At 38.3% G+C, this 22,428-nt stretch overlaps 1 protein-coding gene across 1 annotated transcript in view; it reads left to right on the forward strand.

Moving 5' to 3' along the window:
- Positions 1-11,950, forward strand: part of Tmem232 (transmembrane protein 232) — a 217,587-nt gene extending 205,637 nt beyond the window's left edge. The window contains exons 12-13 of the mRNA XM_071612810.1: positions 7,549-7,636; positions 11,675-11,950. Coding sequence (XP_071468911.1) covers positions 7,549-7,636; positions 11,675-11,950 — 364 coding nt within the window. The remainder of the gene's footprint in view (positions 1-7,548; positions 7,637-11,674) is intronic.
- The last annotated feature ends 10,478 nt before the right edge of the window (positions 11,951-22,428 follow it).

Here is a 22,428-nt window from a genome sequence, read left to right on the forward strand (position 1 = left end):
GGGATGTGGCTCAGTGGCCAAGCACCCCTAGGTTCAATCCTTGGTACAAAAAAAGTCTTTTCTTTTATGGCCAGCTATGATTTGAACAAGATAATTAGGTTTCAAAAAATACAAATAGTGATGAAAGTACACTCAGGTATGATTTGCTATTTGTATCAATCAGGTCTCCCAAATGCAAAACAAAATTGTTTTATTAAGATAAAAATCTTCCCTTAATATACCCATAAAAATCATCTACTTTTTAATCTCCTCTCTTGCTAAGTTCTTCAGGCTCACCTTGAATTTGAGATTCCTCTACCTCAATCTCCTGAGTTACTTGGGATTAAAGACATGAACTACCACCCTTGGCTTAAACTCTTCTTTTAAAGATTTTTGAAATATTAAATCTGAGTAGGTGGGGTTCTGAGTGTTAAAGTTATCATCAAGTGTGTCGCTAAGGACTTGAAAACAGTTTTTTTTCACAATGCGTCATGGTTCCTAAGAATAATAAAACAAAATTGGGGGAAATGCTACTGAAGAATTAACAGGCAATGCTACTTAAGATCTGATTTTTGTTAAGTACAAATTGAGTTTCCTGAACAGTTTGGGGGGGGCGGTTGGCGGTGACAGGTGACATGCTCAGAAGTTTTCAGAGCCTGGCATAGTGCTGGTCAGCTTGAGTTCATCTTGGTTTATGCAAAGTCTGCTTAAGGAAAGGAAATATATGATAGCCAAAGGACTGTTTTTATTTTTTCTTAGTAACCTAAATCATTAGGAAAATATGAGCAAATACTGTAGGAAATGAAAAAAAAATGATGTAATGAAAATACTACATCACGATAGAAGGTGATGTAATATTAAGTGAACAATGTTAAGCGAAGAGAAAAATCTACTTTTTTGGAGAAAAAAAAAGGCCTCGCTGTTTGTTAGTGATCTCTGCACTGGGACCATGGAAGTGGTGGGACTGCCCAAGTAGCCCTTCACTAGGACCCAAAGGACCAGAGAAAAGGGATGTCTTAAGACTTAGTGGGCTTTGCCCATCACTGTCTCTCTGGGGAGGCACAGCCCAAACCTGGCCAAGCTGGACAAAGGCAATCAGAGGACAGTGGCATAGTACTAAACAGATCTGGAGAAACAGAAGAGGCCCCTGGTGCTGCAGAAAAAGAAGAGCCTAGAAAAGGAGAAGAGGATGAAACATGTTTATGTAAAATGGACTCAAAAATCCCTCGTGGAGAAACCTAGATCACTAGATGAGTGTGGTGCTCAGTTCAGTTGTCACTGCCCTGGCTGAACAGGGATGCCACCTTATCTAGGGAAATCTCCAGTGCTACCAGCCTCCCAGCAAAAAGCTCATCACATTCTTGGGGATGGTTTGGGTGATAGCACCTGAGATACTCCTTAGGCAACTAATATTGATCCTCTTCAGAGGCAAGTGGCAAGCCCAGTATAGGGTCAGCCTATTTGGCTTTTGTCAAAAAGCCATGTATTTTGCCCTTAAAGATCCTGTGATCCATATTTCTCAAATTACCATATGAATGTGTCTTTGTAACTCTTTGTTTTTGGTAACTGGGCGGTTAGACCACAAGGCAGACTGATGCTCCAGAATGTGATTCACTTATGCAAAAATGTTCTTTTTACTTATATTTTTTTATTGTTAAATGTGTAATATATACAAGAAATATGTAATGTGCCTTTTCAAGTTTAATAACAAGAGAACTAATGATAAAATAAAACTAGCACCAAAATTCCCATCACCCAGCCATGAAGTGAATATGACTAAAACTAGACACTTTCTCATTATCCTCCCCTAATCACTTGTTTTTTCCTTTATTGCAGAAAGAACTACTATTCTAAATCTTGTAAATCATTCCTTTGTTTTTCTTATTTTTTTTAAAACCAAATGTCTGCATCCTTAATCTTGCATTGTGTGGTTTTATATGGTTTTGGATATTTATAAATAAAATTATACTGCAAGTTTTCTTACATAAATTGTGTATGGACTTTAATTATGCTGCATGGCTGCATCTAGCTGAAGTTCATTCAACAATTTAAAATTGTTTAATGTATTTACAATTTTAAATAATTTCCATTTAATGAATCAACAACAATTTATCCTTTGACTATTGGTAAATGTCTGGGTTGTTTCCAGTTTTCTGCTATTACAACAATGCTATTTTGAATATTTTCATGCATGTATCTTTTCTACTTTTTATATTCTATGTCTGCTTGTTTGAGCCTAGACATTTCTATTTTCCCCTCTTTCAGTCACTTATCTTTTTTCGATTCCCAACCTGCTATTATATCTGTTATTAAATTTTAAATTTAATTTTTCACTTCTGCTTTTTTTCTAATTACAGAATTCATCTATGAATTTGTAAAATAGCTTCCAGTTTTCTGTTGAATTTGTCCATTTATAGCTTATTTAAATATATGTATCATAGTTATTTTAAATCCCCACTTTTAATCATATATGAGTCTTCCATATAATATTTGGGGTGTCTAATCATGATTTATTGAATTTTGAAACTTGTTTATGGAAATTGTAAATCTAATTGACGCTCTATGCCTCCAGAAAGGATGTGCCATTTCTTGCTTTGTAACTTGATTTCAGAGCATTTTAGTCCAACCAGTGGATGAACTGACTCAAAAATTTTATGGCTTTTAATTTCAATCTATGTCAAGCAAATGTAACTTCAGGGTGTAGATTTTCAAGACTCCCAAATGGAGCCTGAAGTGTTTTATCAAAGACTCGCCAATTTTATACTCCAAATTTTGTGTTTCCATCAATTTTCTGAAAAATCTCACTCTACTTGTCAGTGACCCCTTTGCTTGGCTTCTCAGACTTCATGGGTTAATAATCCACCAAATCCCTCAAGGGGAAACCTAGTAAAGAGTGTAGCACTCCTCTTGAGTTTGATCACTTCAGTCTGGGCTACCTTAGCAGCTCCAAACTCTTAAGTTTCGCCTCTCCCACACTGTGAGATTGCCAAATGCTCTGCTGGCTTCTCTGCTTCTAATAAAAATTACTCTGCCTGGATTTTCCATTTGTACTCCATACAATAAGTGGGGAAATGCCTTAGGGAGAAGCATATCATACAGGTATTATTTGCTTTCTGTGGTTCGTTTCTGTCTCTGAGATTTTGGCCATTAAGTCCTAGCTGCTTCAGTGTATCATCCACTGTTTTAAACAATTTTTAATGGAATAATTCTTAACTCTGATATTGATTGTTATCTGTGGGATCATGGGTCTGCTGCAAGTGGCTTTTTATATTTACAAAAGAAAATCCCAGTGTTTTTTGAGAAGTTCCGTATGTGTAATACCTGGGTTTGTATTAATTCAAATGCAAGTCTTTCAACTGGTGGAGTTCTGTGGTTTGTTTAATTGATACAGTGTTTTCTTCACTTTGGATGCTCTTTCCATACCTGTGTGCCCTCAGGAGGGTTTTGGAGACTTGAAAACCCGCAACTCCACATAAGGAACTATGTCATCTTCCCCACTTTTTTGGTAAATATCTGTACATTTCTCATCCTTGATATATTAAAGAAACTGAACATGTCCAAATGTGTCTTTTTATCAATCTCATCATAACCCTATTGCTACAACTTGGACAATCATGCATAATCCATTCAGGAAGTTCTCTCTTGCTAAGTTGTGCCATCTACCCACCTTTGTACTGCAAAGAAACTTATTTTACTGTTTTCCAACAGTTTCCCAATGTACTGTAGGTGTCTGTTTTTATACCTCCCTCCTTGTGACCTTCAAATTCCTGGAGAGCCATAGCTAAAGTTCTCTTTTTTCTTCTTTTTTCTTATACTAACATCCCTCTTGCAATAAATGTTGTATTAAATAAATGAATGAGTGAATAAATGAGTCACTCCCTCTTCCCTTAGAAGTATTCTGGATTCCTGCCACACCGGTCATCAACTTTTTCCCCAAATGAGTCTTTGTCATCTGTAGTGGGCTGGAATTGTGTTCTCCAAAGGATAAGGCCTAATCTTAATGCCCTATGCTTATGAATGTGATCTTATTTGGAAGAAAGATCAATAAAAATGTAAGGGTCTCAAGACAAGATCATCCTAGATTATATAGGTCCAAGAAAATTGCACTAGATAAACTAAACAGGCAGACAGGATTTTTCATATGGCTGTTGCAGTAGGGGAAAGAGATTGAATGCAACTCCTATAAAGCAAAGGCAAGAGAATTGTGAGTGCTGTGGGGAGCTGGTAGGGCACATGTAGGAGAACCGAAAAGAGTAGGCTAGTCATTGTGATTAGGTATTTGAGATGTGTTTGTTGATTGTCAAATAACCTGGGAAATGGGAACTATTTTCTTTGATAATCACATTTCAAAGAATGGCTCCAGGTCCTTTAGAAAAACATTTCTGGGAGGAGATTTACATTTTCAAGGGTTGAGGGAGTATTTAAAATTGGACATTTTCTAAGTAAATGCTTTAAAAAATGGGAAATTAGGGGCCTATAGCCCAGAGGACTCAGTCTAGTACAGCAGAAGTGAATGGCAAGGCCATCTTGATCATGTGGGCCTTAAATCAACGGCGGCATCCCTATGTTCTTATAAGAGGTATCTTTATAAGAAACCAAAAAGGAGAGGACAGAGCCAAAGAAAGAAAAAGAATCAAATGCAGGGACAGAGATGAGGACATGTAGCCACAAGCCAAGAATTGCTAACATCCATCAGAAGCTAAGGGAGAGGCAAGGAATGGATTCTCCTCCAGAGCCTCTGGAGCCTCTAACCCTGCCAACACCTTGATTTAGGAGTTTTGGCCTCCAGAACTGTAAGAAAATGAATTTCTGTTGTTTTAAGCCTCCCAGTTTGTAGTTGTTAAAGCAACTTTGGGAAAATAAACACCGTCTTTTTGGAAGTCTCTTTCTTTGACTTGCCATTTAACTTATCAAAATTCTATATCTTATTTACAGCTCATCAGAATTGTCGTCCTTAGTCCCTTTTCCCATAATTGATAGTGTCAACTGAAGTTATGGCTTCTTTCTCTGAGTGCTGTTGATAATGATGACGATAAAGTATGAGATCTAAAACTTGTTTAGTGTTTGATTTATATCTTATCTCTTTGTAAAATCATAATAAGGTAGGGACTGTTATTATTCCACATTAAGGATGATGTACCGCTAATTGGAAGAACCAAAATTCACATCAAGATATGTCCAAGTGCAGAGCCGATGTGCTTAACCCCTTTGTATTTGTTTGTTCATACAACTCAATGTTTACCTGTCTTATGTCTCATATTTTCCTGCATTATAATTATCCATGCATTTCTTTTTCTTTTCTGGTACAAACAATTCAACAGAGGTAATAGAAATCACAGATGCATACTCATATTTATTTAATTTTACTTTTTAAAGGTCTTTTTAACATTATGTTACTGCATTTTTTTAAAAAAATTGAGTACATTATTCAAAAAGGAATTTTCAGAAACTTGCTTGAATACTTTTAACCTTTAAATGATTTTAAGATTATGTCTTATTTATCTTTTTACAACATTTGGCATAATTGTTTAAACATTAGAAATGCCCATATTTCATTAAAATGAATATAGTTAACCCCAACATTAGCTCCTCCATGTCCTCCAAATCAAATCCCCAGGTTTCTAGATACACATTTTTCTTTAGTTTTAATACAATGGTAAAAGACCTTGTTTGGAATATAGTGAAAAGCTCAATCTTCTTCTCACAACATTTCTGAATATTTTTTAGGCTGGGAGAGGGCTCCATTTTCTATGATCACCTGTCACTTCAGTTGTTTTCCTTTGAACTCCTGCAGCCAACTCCACTCTGAGCTCATCTCTTGGTCCTCTTGCTATACCCAGTACTACTCAACTGACACAAAGTGTTGTGGGGATGAACTGTTAGTAATGGCTTGAAAAATTGAGGGTTGAAGCTTATCATAGGTTATACATTTCCTCTACCATTAAGCAAACAGGCCAACATTCAGTGAGTGATTGGTGGCACTGTGTTGCACACTGAAGAAACAGTGGTCTGCAAACTGGTAAAAGTTTCCACGGTCATGTGGCCCATACTCTAGTCAGGAGAACACAAAATTCACCCTGGCACAAGACAAACAGAATTATAGCTCAGGTAAACATAATGAAAGAGAGGTCCATGATGGATGGAGAGCTACAGTAGTGGCCTTGAACTGAGAGCTGAGGAATGAACCTTCATTAACAAGCCCTGGATCATGGATGGAGAGCAGGTGAGAGGAATTGGAGAGTGTCCACAGCATGTGCAAACAAGTGATACTGAGGAGGAGCAAGGTAGATGGCAGCAACTGCAAGAAAGCCTGTGTGCTAGGGGTGCAAAAAAGAGAGAGAGAAATAAGTCTGGAGAAACTACGCTTAACTACTTTAACAAATGCACAGTAGCATGCCTTAGGTGTTCTTAGCACATGTGATCTTAATCCTGAACTTAATGGGGAGATATCCAACAGTCTGATGTAGCAGTTTGACATGATACATTTTGTATTTTAGAAGAAAAAATTTAGGTAGAGACAAGAATAATGTAGGTAAGGAATGGTGGATGCAGGGGTTTTAGAAAAGAAGGTCTTAGAGTAGGTGGGAGATGATGATTTAGCCTAGGGAAGTGACAGTAGAGATGAAAGATAAATAGAGGAATCTGAGGAGCATTTAGAGCACTATAGAGCAATAGAATCTGGTGCTGTCAAAGGAACACGAGGGAGGGGAGTCACGAATGTAGAGCTCACTGAAATGGTATAAGCAATAAATTGGAAAAAGTTAATGTCAGACATTCCAGACTAAGAATTTAAGAATTCAAACTGTTTTGGATATGGAAATTTCTCAGGAACTCTGTCTCCTTAGGCCCTTCCCTAATTCTTTCTACTACTTTCTCTACTTCCACTATCTCTCCCTCAAGGTCATCCTCTACCATCATCTTATTGTTTACTTTTTTCTTGACTCACACCTTCCCTGCATAATAATTTTAATAATGCACCAGTATATGGGTAATTTGACACTAAATCTCCCATAGTTTGGAGCCCAGCTTTGTGCTTCCAACCATTTTATCATGCTGTTGCCAAATGACCACAGTTCCACCCACCCTTAGTAATAGAAGCACATGAAAGAATTATTGAAATCACATCATTGTTTCAGCATATCTTGGCTCAAATTATTAGTCACAGGCTTTCATCAGAACTTCCAGGGCTGTGGAGCTATGTGTAGGGATGGACACTTTCATTCCCATTGAACACAGTCTACTGCCTATTTCCTCAAACCCTTCATATCCACCGTCTCATTTGCTGCAGCTATACTGTTTATACCTGCTAGGCAAGGATCGCCTTTTTATTATTGTGTAGTTTTCATTCTGTATTTCATGCTGTACCTTCAAGCGTGCCCATTTTGCTAACCTCAGATGGCTCACAAAAACTAAAAGCTAAACCCAGTAGTCTATACAGAGTAAGCAATTTATGTTAACAACATAGACTCCAAGTGCTTAGTCATGAATTATGATTTAGAACTCTGTTCATTTCTGGGCAGAAAGAATACCTATCCCTAACATTGGCTCTGTTCTTGTGCTCTTTTAAAGGGAACGTCCTTCAGAACTTCCCATGTTTCCATATCCAGATTTCTTCACCAAGGCAGATAAGAACTTGGCAAAAATCGTTGACTATCACGTAAGATTGACTTTCTTAAACCAGGAGCAAAAGCTGTGTTCAAAAGCACTTTGAATTGTAAAATGTAGTCCTGATAAGGAAGTATTAGTACGTGGCATTTAAAATAGAGTCATGATTGGTCACTGAATGGAATGGTGGATGCAGGGGTTTTATCTCACTATGCTATCCACATAGTGAGATGCATGAGGTATGCTATACTCAGTGCCTTCACTGGGTAAAGGAAACTTGGGAAATACTAGCCTAATCCTGTTTCCTGAATTAGTACTGCTTTCTTGTGACAAGAATCTAATATTGAACATTGAACACTGATTTCTTCTGCAGTTTAATTCTAATAACAGAACAAAAAAATTTTGACTCAATTTTCAGTGACCATTCTTTACCCTTGACGAATTAGAAAGACTTTTAATCACTTTGTTCTTAATATGCGTTAAAGAAGCAGTGACAATATAAGGCTATTCACGTAAGACACTTTAATTTTTGTGCTATATTTAATTGATAATTGCTTACCTAGTTCCTGTCATTTTATGTCTACATTATTTTTAGCAGTAGAGCTAGAGTAACAGACATTATTTTTGTGTTTTCTTTGAACACAGTAAGAATTCAATAACATAAAAAATGTGATTATTTTATCACCAGTAGTTCAATATTTATCAGATTCTGATTATATCACCAGATTAATTTTTCACATTCTATTTAGTTATCTCTTAGGAAAAAATAAGGGATTATATCATTTATTGGTTGCATTGAATAGTTATATACCACATAGCTAATATTTAAGCCACTGTAGCAATAAATGTAAATATTGAAGTTTGGAGACTGATTGATATGTTAAAGTCACAAAAAGAGCTACTATTTGGTTCTACTGTTGAACAATAAAGTATTTGCTAGCCAACATATAATATATTTCATGCATAATAAATTTGAATGGTTCTTAGGGTTACTTAATAAGACAGAAGGGGCTGGGGTTGTGGCTCAGTGGTAGAGCACTTCCCTAGAATGTGTGAGGCACTGGGTTCAATTCTTAGCACTACATATAAATAGAGGTCCATCAACATGTTAAAAAATTTAAAAAAAAAAGACAGAGGATAATGACAGAAAAGAGGATGGGAAATAGCTTCTGACAATGGTCATCTTTGTTTTTTTGTTGTATATGCATTATTCAGATAATTGCTGCCATTGGCCAGCTTATATTGTAACTAAAGAAGGGTAAAGGAATCCTGTCTGAAACTATGCTTGAGAGTTTCTGAGATCCACGTTGTTTGATATGTAGCCTAATAAAATAGATAATAGTTTTTAGTTTTGATTTGGGAAAGCTAATGGAAGTGCCTCTGAATATTATATTATTAAAGTATTCATGCACATATCATTTCCTTCCAGATGTATTTCACACTTTTAAAAATTATTAGTTTGATCCTCACAACAACTTTGTAAAACATCTGTCAATAAGAATAATTAGTGGTTCACAGTTCAGTTACTTGCCCAAAGTTTTAACGTTTGTAAATGATGAAGTCTATACACAAAATCAGATCTCTGGACTCCAAATCTACTTTCCTTTTCCTTTCTTCATGGCACCTCAAGTTCTTTGTGTATAGTCTCTACCAGGATTGGAGGCCAGAGGATGGGATCTGTAATATTGACAAGAAACAAAAACACATTCCTGAACCTACAGATATAATTGTACCTACAAGCCAACTGACTTTTGTGAGTGACTGTAATAATGCAAGGAATAAGAAATACCTAATTGATCAGTGGATATTAAGGTTCCTTGTATAAAGCAGGTGTTCCACAGCATGATGATCAAATCACTGAGTTCATGGGATGAATAAAGGTGTAACTGGTGCTTCCATTTCCCACCAACTTCAAGTATATGTGCATCCTCCTAGTTACCATAATGTATGATAAAAATGACATGCTCTAATCAAAACAATACAATGATTTTTTATAATATTTATTTTTTAGTTTTATGTGGACACAATATCTTTATTTTACATTTATGTGGTGCTGAGGATCGAACCCAGTGCCTTGTCCATGCTAGGCGAGCACTCTACCACTGAACCACAACCCCAGCCCAATACAGTGATTTATCTACAATGATTTATCTACTAGTCATGGTCAGCTGAGACAAAAATTAATTTTATTTTTTCTGGGATTAATAAAATGAAGGATTTTGATATTATTGTGAATTCCAGCCATGACAAGTTTTAAGGAAGGAATTAAGGAGGAAGAGTGGCCTCTTGGACAATAGTAATACAGTAACCTTTCTTGGCAGCTTTCATATGTATTTCTTCATTTATACATGCTGTTTTGGAAACCTAAAATTTTGATTTTACCGACAGTTCTTAAAAATTAATCCTCTTGATTTTTCACAGTGTAAACAGCAAAGTATGAGATAGGTACATGGTATACCACATATAAAGTACATTAGTTCTTTATCCATAGAAAATATTATATTAAAATATATTAAACCAACCACTACTTATGTGCTCTAAGATAAATTGGTAGTGTTATTAAACAGATTATTATTTAGTTTAATATATGTGAAGGAATTATGTGTCACTCTTAAATATCATAGAACTTGTAGACAAAACATGAATTTAAGCCTGTGCCTGAATGTTCTGGATGTTTTGCCTCAATTTTCTATATATTTCCTGCAAAAAAAAAATTGTTGCTGAGGAACCAAATATGCGAGTAATAACTGTGTAGATGCAATCTCAAAGAAAGTGCTGATAATTTGTGTTTCTTATGTCATTAAAACCTAACTGGGATATATAATGTAATAAGTGTATGTGATGATATTATTATGCTTTGATTTTTTAATGATTCAGTGAATGCTTTATAGTTAAGTATAATAGTTTGATGTAATCACACATGTATACAATTTAATTTGCTCCATTTCAGTCCTGGTGCCTCCTTTCCCTCCCCCTAGTCCTCTTCCTCTACTTGTCTTCCTTCTATTTATTTGTCTAATCATTTTTAATGCTTTAGTGCTTTATAGATAAATAGAAAGGTGTATTCAGTGTTGTATGCTTATGCAGCATATAGAGTTATTTTGTCAAATTCATTCCACACTTCTCCCCTTTCTCATTCCTCCTCTCTTAATGTCATTCTGCTATGAATATTTTGATATTTTACAGAATTCTAGGCCTTCAGCAAGGCTGAATGATATCTATGGACTCTAAAGTTTGGTTCTGCTTATTATTATCTGTACATCTCAGTTGTCAAATAGTAGTCAGGATTCACAGCACTGATACACATAATAACCTATAAATTAACTGAGAGGCTCCTTAGCTCATTTGTACATGTGCATGAGCTGAGGGTGTAGGTAGTGTCCTTAGGAATTTCTAACATTTTATGCTGAGTCATTCTTCCCTAAACCTTTTATTTGTCTGAAAGGGGTTTACCATCCTTTTATATATTCCCTGATAAAATGTATTAGGATAGGGAAAAAATTTCTCTTGATGATGTTTGATTTATCATCATAACTTCCAACACTGATTACTCAGTCCTAGGACTCCTGATGTCAGATATGCTATTATTGGCATGAATTAACTGATCGTTAAGATGAATCCCCTAGAATCGGTCTGCTGCCAACCATTAACTTCATTTCAATCTCATATGGAATAGTATCACAATTTTTGCCTTCCATTTATATTTTTTCCTATATTTTTGTTTGTTTTGCATTAGCTTAGTTTCATTTTTCATTTTATGACCCATGCTGTCATGTAAATATCAATATTGATGAAGAAAGTAAAATCCTTTGGGATATAGAAAACCAAAACCTTTTATCTCTTCTTTCAAATGTTAAAAATGTTAAAAATACTAAGAGGGAATTCTGTTTTTGTGGGAATTTTATGTGTTCTAATAGATGGTTTGTATATTTTCCTAGTACGGTAGAAGAGTATAAGATTCCTGAGGATTGTCTGCGAGGGTTGGCGGGGGAAAGACTAAGAAATATGTATATAAGTATCTTCATTTTAAGAAGCTAAATTGAAATTTTTTCACGGAAATTACATGTAAATGAAGTTTTCTCTCCAACAGTGGCAGATAGAACTGAATTTGCGAAGGAAAGAAGAGGCGATGAATGAGGCCAAAAAACGGAAAGATAAAGACTTAGAAGAGAAAAAACACTTTGAAGAAATTATGAAGAGAAGAGAGGAGAAACTGCATAAGCAAACCAAACCTTATGAGCTTCCTCAGATGACTGAAGCAATTTCTTTAGAAAAGAAAATGTTTCACCAAAAAAAGGAGTTCACATTGCCAGAAATTAATAACAGACCAAGAGAGCTTCATATTAGGAATATTTGTTGTAATTAATGTGAGGTCATTGGGTGGAAAGGAGCTGTCATCCTAGTGCAAGCTGTTTAATAGTCATATTTTAGTCCTACATTGGTAGTCAACTTTTAGTCAGTTGAATGAAGTGATTTCACCAGTTAAAAATTTCCAATTATATAACTATTGCTTTTCTCAGTTGATGCTTGTCTTGTGATTGTATAGCATTCTTGATCAGTCATTCCCAGAATGTTGAGTTTCATTGGACTACAAGATGGAAATGAATTCCAAATTAATGAATCACTGAATAAGAGTTATTTCTTGAAAATAGAGTGAGCATTTGATTATACTCCTATAATCACTATTATTCAAATAAATGAAGTTGTGGCATCTATTTGCATTTGCATTTTATTGTTGACATATAAGTAAACACTATGTCAGAGACTTGAATTTGCTAAATTACTATACGTAGGCAAATCTGGAAGGGCCAGTCACCTTTTATGCACTTGATCTTTAATGGATGCCAGCAGAAATCTATGAATGACAGTGGTTTTTACTTTGTCAGATGAGTTTATGGCAATGGATTAAGATGATCCTGCCAAGTGCAGTGTAAACTATTGGAGACATTCATCCCGTTAGTAGTCATTTTTTAAAGAGTATTTCACTTCATCTGAAGCTTTCAATCTATGAGTAATAGCAATGAAAAAGGGATCCTGAGATGCCTTATATTCCTTTTCTGAAAAACATAGATAATATATTTTTCAATTTCACACACACAGCTTGGAGATACTCAAGAGACAGGTACATTATCAGGTCTGTTGAATGACCACACAGGTCAGAAAGGTAACATATATTAATGATGGGAGCTGGAGAATGCCTATCCCATCTAGAGAAATGTCTTGCCACTTGACTACATGCTGACATGTATGAACTGTGTTGTTGTATCTTCTAGTCTTTCAGAAAGAAACCTTTAAATGGACTTTTAAAATGAAATGTGTACAGTGTATATTTTAGTCAGCTTTTGCATTGTTGTGACCAAAAGTCAGACAAGAACAATTTAGAGACGGAAAACTTTATGTGGAATTCATGGTTTCAGAGGTTTAGTCCATGATCAGCAACTCCATAGCTTTGGGTCCCAAGATGAGGCAGAACATCATGGTGGAAGGGCATGGCAGAAGGAAGCAGCTCCAGTGGCACACTGCCAGCGACCTCTCTCCTCCAGCCACATCCTACCTGCCTGAAGTTACCTCTCAGTTAATACATATCCACTGATTAGGTTACAACTCTCATAAGCTAATCATTTCACCTCTGAACATTCTTGCATTGTCTCACACAGGAGCTTTTGTGGGATACCTCATATCTAAATCCAAACACAAAGTTTCAAATTGTTGCAAGGAATTTTTTTTTATTATTTAAGTTTTTATTAGTGCATTATAGTTATAACCCAATAGGGTTCATTTTCATATAATTATACAAGCATGGAATATAATCCTCTCCAATTCAATCTAGTACTTGACCTCCCCGCCCCCCACTCCTTCCTCCCTTGTTCCCTTTTTTTTTTAACTACAGGTATTCTATTTAATTATAGTTTTTAAAAATTAATGTAGGATAGATTTATACATCAAGGTGAAATTCACTGTGCCGTTTTCATATATGTATATACGGGAGTTTGATCAGTTTCATTCTGCTGTTCTTCCCTTTTCCTGTCCCTCCTCCTCTGCCTTCAATCCACTTCCTTTACTCCATTAATCTTCTATTTGTATGGGACTCCCCCCACACACTTATTTTGGGTTAGGTTTTGCATGTAAGAGAAAAAAATTCAGTTCTTGACTTCCTGGGTCTGGCTTATTTCACATAGCATGATATTCTCCAGTTCCATCCATTTATCAGCAAATGCTATAATTTCAGTCTTTTTTATGGATGAGTAAAACTCGGCTGTATATACATATGACATTTTCTTAATCCATTTATCTATTGACAGGCATCTAACTTGGTTCCCTTGGTTGTTGTAAAGTGTGCTGTTATAAATATTGCTGTGGCTGTATCCCTATAGAATGCTGATTTTAGATCTGTTGGATATATACCAAGGAGTGGAATAGTTGGGTATGAGGTAGTTCCATCCCTACTTTTTTTTTTTTTTTGTAGTTGGACACAAAACCTTTATTTTATTTATTTATTTTTTATGTGGTGTTGAGGATTGAACCCGGGGCCTCATGTATGCTAGGCAAGCGTTCTAATGCTAAGCCCCAGCCCCAGCTTGCATCCCTACTTTTTTGAGTATTCTCCATACTGCTTTCCAGAGAGGTTATACTAATTTGCAGTTCCACCAACAATGTATGAATACACCTTTCCCCTCACATCCTCACTGGCATTTACTATTATTTGTGTTCTAGATAATTGCCATTCTGACTGGAGTAAGATAGAATCTTAGTGCAGCTTTGATTTGCATTTCCTTGATTGCTAGACACATTGATCATTTTTTCATATATTTCTTGGCTATTTGAATTTTTTCTTTTGAGAAGTATCTCATTTGTTATTTTGCCCATTTATAAATTTGATTGGTTCTTTTTGTGTGTGTCTTTTTTTTTTTTTTTTAGTTTTTATACAGTCTGAATATCAATCCCCTGTCTGAGGAGTAGTAGAAGGCCCATTCCCTGTTCTGTAGGCTCTCTTCATGCTCTTGTTTCCTTCCAGGGTAGAAGCTTTTGAACTTGATGCCATCCCTCTTATTGATTCTTGGTTTTCTTTCTTTTGCTTTAGGAGTCTTGTTCAGGAAGTTGGTGTCCGTGCTAATATATTGGAGTATTGAGCCTACGTTTCCTTTTAGAAATTACAGAGTTTCTGATTTAATTCTGGGATCTTTGATCCATTTTGAGTTGATTTTTTGCACAGGATGAGAGATAGGGATCTAGTTCCATTCCTCTAAATAGGGAAATCTCAACACCATTTGTTGGAAAGTTTATCTTTTCTCCAAGGTATGGTTTTTTTGAATATTTTTTTGAAGTTCATTTTTTTTTTAATATAAGATGACTGTACTATGGGGATTTGTCTCTATCTTCTAAATCCATTGGTCTTCATGTCTGTTTTGATGCCATTGGCAAATAATTTTTTAAAATCATACATTTTAAGTTTGACACATGGGCCACAAATTTGTGACCTATATTATGTGAGTTTAAGTTATCATTATTTGTTTAAAATAACAAAATATGTGGTAGAAAAATCTTGGGGGTGCGTTTCTGTTTTCATTCACATATAGCTGATTCAAACTTGGTTTTTCTTCCCATTTTGTCTTATCCTTGTGTCCTTCTACAGAGAATATTCAAGTTGTTACAAATAAAATTTCCTTCAACTATTGCTTTATTTACATGTGAAAATAAATCTATCTTAATGAAGACCAGCCAGTTCCATCTCTCTTAATGAAGACCAGCCAGTTCCATTTCTCTGAATCTCTTTTCCTCCAAAAGCTTGTTCTATCAGATGTTCATCATCTTCTAGAACTCTTCCCATCACCCAGTTCTAAACCTTTGGAAGTCCCAGGTGCTCTCATCCTTCCATCCAAACCACTCTCTTGTTAAGACCACTAATGACATGAGCCTTACCAAACCCTGGCTGCTTTTTTAAGTGATAATCTTTCTATTGGTTTATAGGCAGATGTAACCACTGAGTTACAAATTGAAGGGAAGGGACTCTAGCATCTGACTGCTACTTGTAAGAATTTCAACAAATCCTGCTGTTTTCAGCACCAACTTTATGAAAAGAAACCTGGTCCCTCCATTTCTGAATCTTTCTGGCATTTTGAGACACAATCTTGTCTGCCTTAAGACTTTCCCACTACTGACTTTGGTTTATTTTGCTTTTCTCTGCTTAGATTTGTTCCTGCTTGTTCAACTGCTTTCTAACCTCCACAGTTGTGTTAGTACTTCCAACACACTATTGTCTTTTATCCTTATGGATTCATACCTTTGTTTTAATAACCCCTTTGCTATCAGTAAATGGTGATTTAAAAGAGAGAAAAAAAATAATCTCTATATAGGTATATATGGAGAAAGAAAGAAATGGAGGAAAAAATGGTTAAAATATTTATACTTTAATTCTTAAATTATTTATTTTTATTTAGCAATAAAACATTTCTCACTATTGTCTTATGTCTCCGACTCTTCTTGAAATATTAGCAAAGATTGTGCTTGTAAATCTGGATCTACATCCTAGTTTTACTTCTGGTTAGCTATGATATAATAGGCAGTCACCGAACCCTTTGTACTTCATTTTGCTAATTTATAAAATGGATATAATTTATATAGAGATTGCCATCAATCAGAAGGTAATTAGGGAAAAACTCTCATCAATCATTTTAACAGAACTGATGTCAACAATTATTCTAAAAGGTGTTTGAGAACTGAGAAAATGAGAAAGGAACATAAAAACAATACAGAAACAGGAACTGGAGAAAACTGCTACCATTCCTAGTCCATGGAATCAAAAAGAATGGGATTATCAGAATGTGAGGATTAGAGGAGACATCTCACACAGTGGGGCTCAGGCCGTTGATGGGGGGACACTGCCTAGCTATTGCTGACACTTCTGAGGGACATAATAACAGGTGGTTCTGGAAGCCCAGGAAAAAAATGGAAACCTGAACAAACTGTCTACTTTTAAGACCACACTTGCAGGAAGAGAAAGGCAATTGGAAGAATTGTTTCTTCATCCTCTCCGTTCTCCTACATGTGCTCTCATTTCCCAGCATCAGACAGCAAAGGACAAAAGCGTAGGTTTGGAGCTGTCACTAGTTAAATAACTGGAAAGAATGTGCAGCATAATGCCTATGACATATTAGACTATGTCATAATGTTACCCCCCTTTCTTTCATTTTGCATCATAGGCCCTTTTCTCGGCTCTTTCTGCAACTCTCCCAACACACACACACACACACACACACACACACACAGGAGTTTGGAAGAAAAAAATCATTTTTTTTTAAAGTTAATGTAAATGGCTGAAAAAAACTTCACTACAAGTCATTTTTAGAACAAATTTTCTTTTTTTTCCATTAAGTGCTCAATTTAACACAAACTCAACTGAAATTATTTGTCATTTACATTTAGCATTAACTTTGCTTTAAAACTCACAAAGGGGATAGTAGAGAGAACTGGGACCAAACACAGAGCAGGCCCAGCAGCCTGCTGAGGGGCAGAGCCGCCCCCCACCCCCCTCGCCTGCCAGGTAGGGGAAGGGTGACCACCGACAGAAAAGGCCCAGTGGCCCAGGGCGGGACAGAGCTTCCAATCACTCCTGCAAGGTAGGCGGGCCTGCGACCCACCGGCAGAAGAGGAGCAGCCGCCTGCTGAGAGGCTGAGCCGCCCCCTCCCCCTGCGCCAGCATAGTAGAGGGAACTGGGACCAAAGACAGAGCAGGCCCAGCGGCCTGCTGAGGGGCAGAGCCGCCCCCCACCCCCCTCGCCTGCCAGGTAGGGGAAGGGTGACCACCGACAGAAAAGGCCCAGTGGCCCAGGGCGGGACAGAGCTTCCAATCACTCCTGCAAGGTAGGCGGGCCTGCGACCCACTGGCAGAAGAGGAACAGTCGCCTGCTGAGAGGCTGAGCCGCCCCCTCCCCCTGCGCCGGCATAGTAGAGAGAACTGGGACCAAACACAGAGCAGGCCCAGCAGCCTGCTGAGGGGCAGAGCCGCCCCCCACCCCCCTCGCCTGCCAGGTAGGGGAAGGGTGACCACCGACAGAAAAGGCCCAGTGGCCCAGGGCGGGACAGAGCTTCCAATCACTCCTGCAAGGTAGGCGGGCCTGCGACCCACTGGCAGAAGAGGAGCAGCCGCCTGCTGAGAGGCTGAGCCGCCCCCTCCCCCTGCACTGGCATAGTAGACGGAACTGGGACCAATCACAGAGCAGGCCCAGCGGCCTGCTGAGGGGCAGAGCCGCCCCCCACCCCCCTCGCCTGCCAGGTAGGGGAAGGGTGACCACCGACAGAAAAGGCCCAGTGGCCCGCGGCGGGACAGAGCTTCCAATCACTCCTGCAAGGTAGGCGGGCCTGCGACCCACTGGCAGAAGAGGAGCAGCCGCCTGCTGAGAGGCTGAGCCGCCCCCTCCCCCTGCGCCGGCATAGTAGAGGGAACTGGGACCAAACACAGAGCGGGCCCAGCGGCCTGCTGAGGGGCAGAGCCGCCCCCCACCCCCCTCGCCTGCCAGGTAGGGGAAGGGTGACCACAGACAGAAAAGGCCCAGTGGCCCGCGGCGGGACAGAGCTTCCAATCACTCCTGCAAGGTAGGCGGGCCTGCGACCCACCGGCAGAAGAGGAGCAGCCGCCTGCTGAGAGGCTGAGCCGCCCCCTCCCCCTGCGCCGGCATAGTAGAGGGAACTGGGACCAAACACAGAGCAGGCCCAGCGGCCTGCTGAGGGGCAGAGCTGCCCCCCACCCCCCTCGCCTGCCAGGTAGGGGAAGGGTGACCACCGACAGAAAAGGCCCAGTGGCCCGCGGCGGGACAGAGCTTCCAATCACTCCTGCAAGGTAGGCGGGCCTGCGACCCACCGGCAGAAGAGGAGCAGCGGCCTGCTGAGAGGCAGAGCCGCCCCCTCCCCCCCGCGCCTGCAAGGTAATCGGAACTGAGACCACCATCAGAACAGGTCAGACCTGCAACCGAGAGACAGAACAGGCCCAGTGGCCTGAGGAAGGGTAGAGCCGCCCCCCCCCCCCACGCCTGCAAAGTAGGCGGACCTGCGACCCACTGGCAGTACAGCCCCAGAGGCCTGCAGAGGGGCAGTGCCGCTGCCTGCGCCTGCAAAGTAGGCAGAACGGCGACCACCGACAGAACAAGCCTAGCGGCCCGCAGAGGGACAGAGCCGCCGCCCGCGCCTGCAAGGACGGCGGACCTGCTACCGACTGGCAGAGCAGGCCCAGCGGCCTGCCGGCGTGGTAGGCACATTGCCCCAATTGGCGGAGGGGCAGAGCCGCCGCCCGTGCCTGCGAGGGAGACTTTGCAACTATACAAGACCAGTATAAATATATAGGGGGAAAATTCAATAGCACAACAGTTTCACCAAGAAGAAAGGAACGCGAACAGTATGAAGAGACAAGGAAAGAAAGGACCACAAGCATTGCAGGTCAACTCAACTTTAGAAGAGGTAATAGCTGCAGCTGATGGAATGTCAGATAAAGAATTCAGGATATACATGCTTCAGATGATCTGGAGTCTCAAGGAAGACATCAGACAGCAAAATCAGACAATGAAAGATCACTTCAACAATGAATTACATAAACAAATCCAAGAAGCAAAAGATCAACTATACAGGGAAATAGAGGTTATAAAAAACAAACAAACAGAAATCCTAGAAATGCAGGAAGCAATAAGCCAACTTAAAAACTCAATTGAGAATACTACCAGCAGAGTAGAACACTTAGAAGACAGAACATCAGACAATGAAGATAAAGTATTTCAACTTGAAAAGAACATAGACAGCTCAGCAAGACTGTTAAGAAACCATGAGCAGAACATCCAAGAAATATGGGATAACATCAAGAGACCAAATTTAAGAGTCATTGGGATACAGGAAAGAACAGAGTTTCAAACCAAAGGAATGAGCAATCTATTCAATGAAATAATTCGAGAAAACTTCCCAGACTTGAAGAATGAGACAGAACCCCAAATCCTAGAAGCCTACAGGACGCCGAATGTGCAAAATCATAAGAGACCCACACCTAGACACATTATAATGAAGATGCCCAACATACAGAACAAGGAGAGAATTTTAAAAGCTACAAGAGAAAGGAAGCAGATCACATTTAGGGGTAAGCCAATCAGGATAACAGCTGATCTTTCAACACAGACTCTGAAAGCTAGAAGATCCTGGAATAACATATTTCAAACACTGAAAGAAAATGGGTTCCAACCAAGAATTGTGTTTCCAGCGAAATTAAGCTTCAGGATGGAAGATGAAATTAAAACCTTCCACGATAAACAAAAGTTAAAAGAATTTGCAGCTAGAAAACCATCTCTTCAAAACATCCTTGGCAAAACATTACAGGAAGAGGAAATGGAAAATAACAATGAAAACCAACAGTGGGAGGTAGGACACTAAAGGGGGGAAAATAATCAAAGTGGAAAACAAACCATGTTTAGTAACATAAATAAACAAATATGGCTGGAAGAACAACCCATATCTCAATAATAACCCTAAATGTTAATGGCTTAAACTCACCAATCAAGAGACACAGGCTAGTAGAATGGATCACAAAACAAGACCCAACAATATGCTGCCTACAGGAGACGCATTTGATAGGAAAAGACATACATAGGCTGAAGGTGAAAGGTTGGGAAAAATCATATCACTCATATGGACTTCGGAAACAAGCAGGAGTATCCATACTCATATCAAATAAAATAGATTTTAAGCCAAAGTTAATCAAAAGGGATAAAGAGGGACACTACATACTGCTCAAGGGAACCATACACCAACAAGACATAACAATCATAAATATATATGCCCCAAACAATGGTGCAGCTATGTTCATCAAACAAACTCTTCTCAAGTTCAAGAGTCTAATAGACCACCATACAATAATCATGGGAGACTTCAACACACCTCTCTCACCACTGGACAGATCTTCCAAACAAAAGTTGAATAAGGAAACTATAGAACTCAATAACACAATTAATAACCTAGACTTAATTGACATATATAGAATATACCACCCAACATCAAACAGTTACACTTTTTTCTCAGCAGCACATGGATCCTTCTCAAAAATAGATCATATATTATGTCATAGGGAAACTCTTAGACAATACAAAGGAGTAGAGATAATACCATGCATCCTATCTGATCATAATGGAATGGAACTGAAAATCAACGATAAAAGAAGGAAGGAAAAAGAATATATCACTTGGAGAATGAACAATAGGTTACTGAATGATCAATGGGTTATAGAAGACATCAAGGAGGAAATTAAAAAATTCTTAGAGATTAATGAAAACACAGACACAACATATCGGAATCTATGGGACACATTGAAAGCAGTTCTAAGAGGAAAATTCATTGCTTGGAGTTCATTCCTTAAAAAAAGAAAAAACCAACAAATAAATGATCTCATACTTCATCTCAAAATCCTAGAAAAAGAAGAGCAAAACAACAGCAAAAGAAGTAGAAGGCAAGAAATAATTAAAATCAGAGCTGAAATCAATGAAATCGAAACAAAAGAAACAATTGAAAAAATTGACAAAACTAAAAGTTGGTTCTTTGAAAAAATAAACAAAATCGACAGACCCTTAGCCATGCTAGCGAAGAGAAGAAGAGAGAGAACTCAAATCACTAACATACGGGATGAAAGAGGCAATATCACAACAGACACTTCAGAAATACAGAAGATAATCAAAAATTATTTTGAATCCTTATACTCCAATAAATTAGAAGATAGTGAAGGCATAGATAAATTTCTTAAGTCATATGATCTGCCCAGATTGAGTCAGGAGGATATAGACAACCTAAACAGACCAATATCAATTGAGGAAATAGAAGAAACCATCAAAAGACTACCAACTAAGAAAAGCCCAGGACCGGATGGGTATACAGCAGAGTTTTACAAAACCTTTAAAGAGGAACTAATACCAATACTTTTCAAGCTACTTCGGGAAATAGAAAAAGAGGGAGAACTTCCAAATTCATTCTACGAGGCCAACATCACCCTGATACCTAAACCAGACAAAGACACTTCAAAGAAAGAAAACTACAGACCAATATCTCTAATGAACCTAGATGCAAAAATCCTCAATAAAATTCTGGCCACTCGGATACAAAGGCACATCAAAAAAATTGTGCACCATGATCAAGTAGGATTCATCCCTGGGATGCAAGGCTGGTTCAATATAAGGAAATCAATAAATGTTATTCACCACATCAATAGACTTAAAAATAAGAACCATATGATCATCTCGATAGATGCGGAAAAAGCATTCGACAAAGTACAGCATCCCTTTATGTTCAAAACTCTAGAAAAACTAGGGATAACAGGAACATACCTCAATATTGTAAAAGCAATCTATGCTAAGCCTCAGGCTAGCATCATTCTGAATGGAGAAAAATTGAAGGCATTCCCTCTAAAATCTGGAACAAGACAGGGATGCCCTCTCTCACCACTTCTGTTCAACATAGTTCTCGAAACACTGGCCAGAGCAATTAGACAGACGAAAGAAATTAAAGGCATCAAAATAGGAAAAGAAGAACTTAAATTATCACTATTTGCAGATGACATGATTCTATACCTAGCAGACCCAAAAGGGTCTACAAAGAAACTATTAGAGCTAATAAATGAATTCAGCAAAGTGGCAGGATATAAAATCAACACGCATAAATCAAAGGCATTCCTGTATATCAGCGACAAATCCTCTGAAATGGAAATGAGGACAACCACTCCATTCACAATATCTTCAAAAAAAATAAAATACTTAGGAATCAACCTAACAAAAGAGGTGAAAGACTTATACAATGAAAACTACAGAACCCTAAAGAGAGAAATAGAAG

This window comes from Marmota flaviventris, chromosome 5, assembly GCF_047511675.1.
Source record: "Marmota flaviventris isolate mMarFla1 chromosome 5, mMarFla1.hap1, whole genome shotgun sequence".
NCBI lineage: Eukaryota > Metazoa > Chordata > Mammalia > Rodentia > Sciuridae > Marmota > Marmota flaviventris.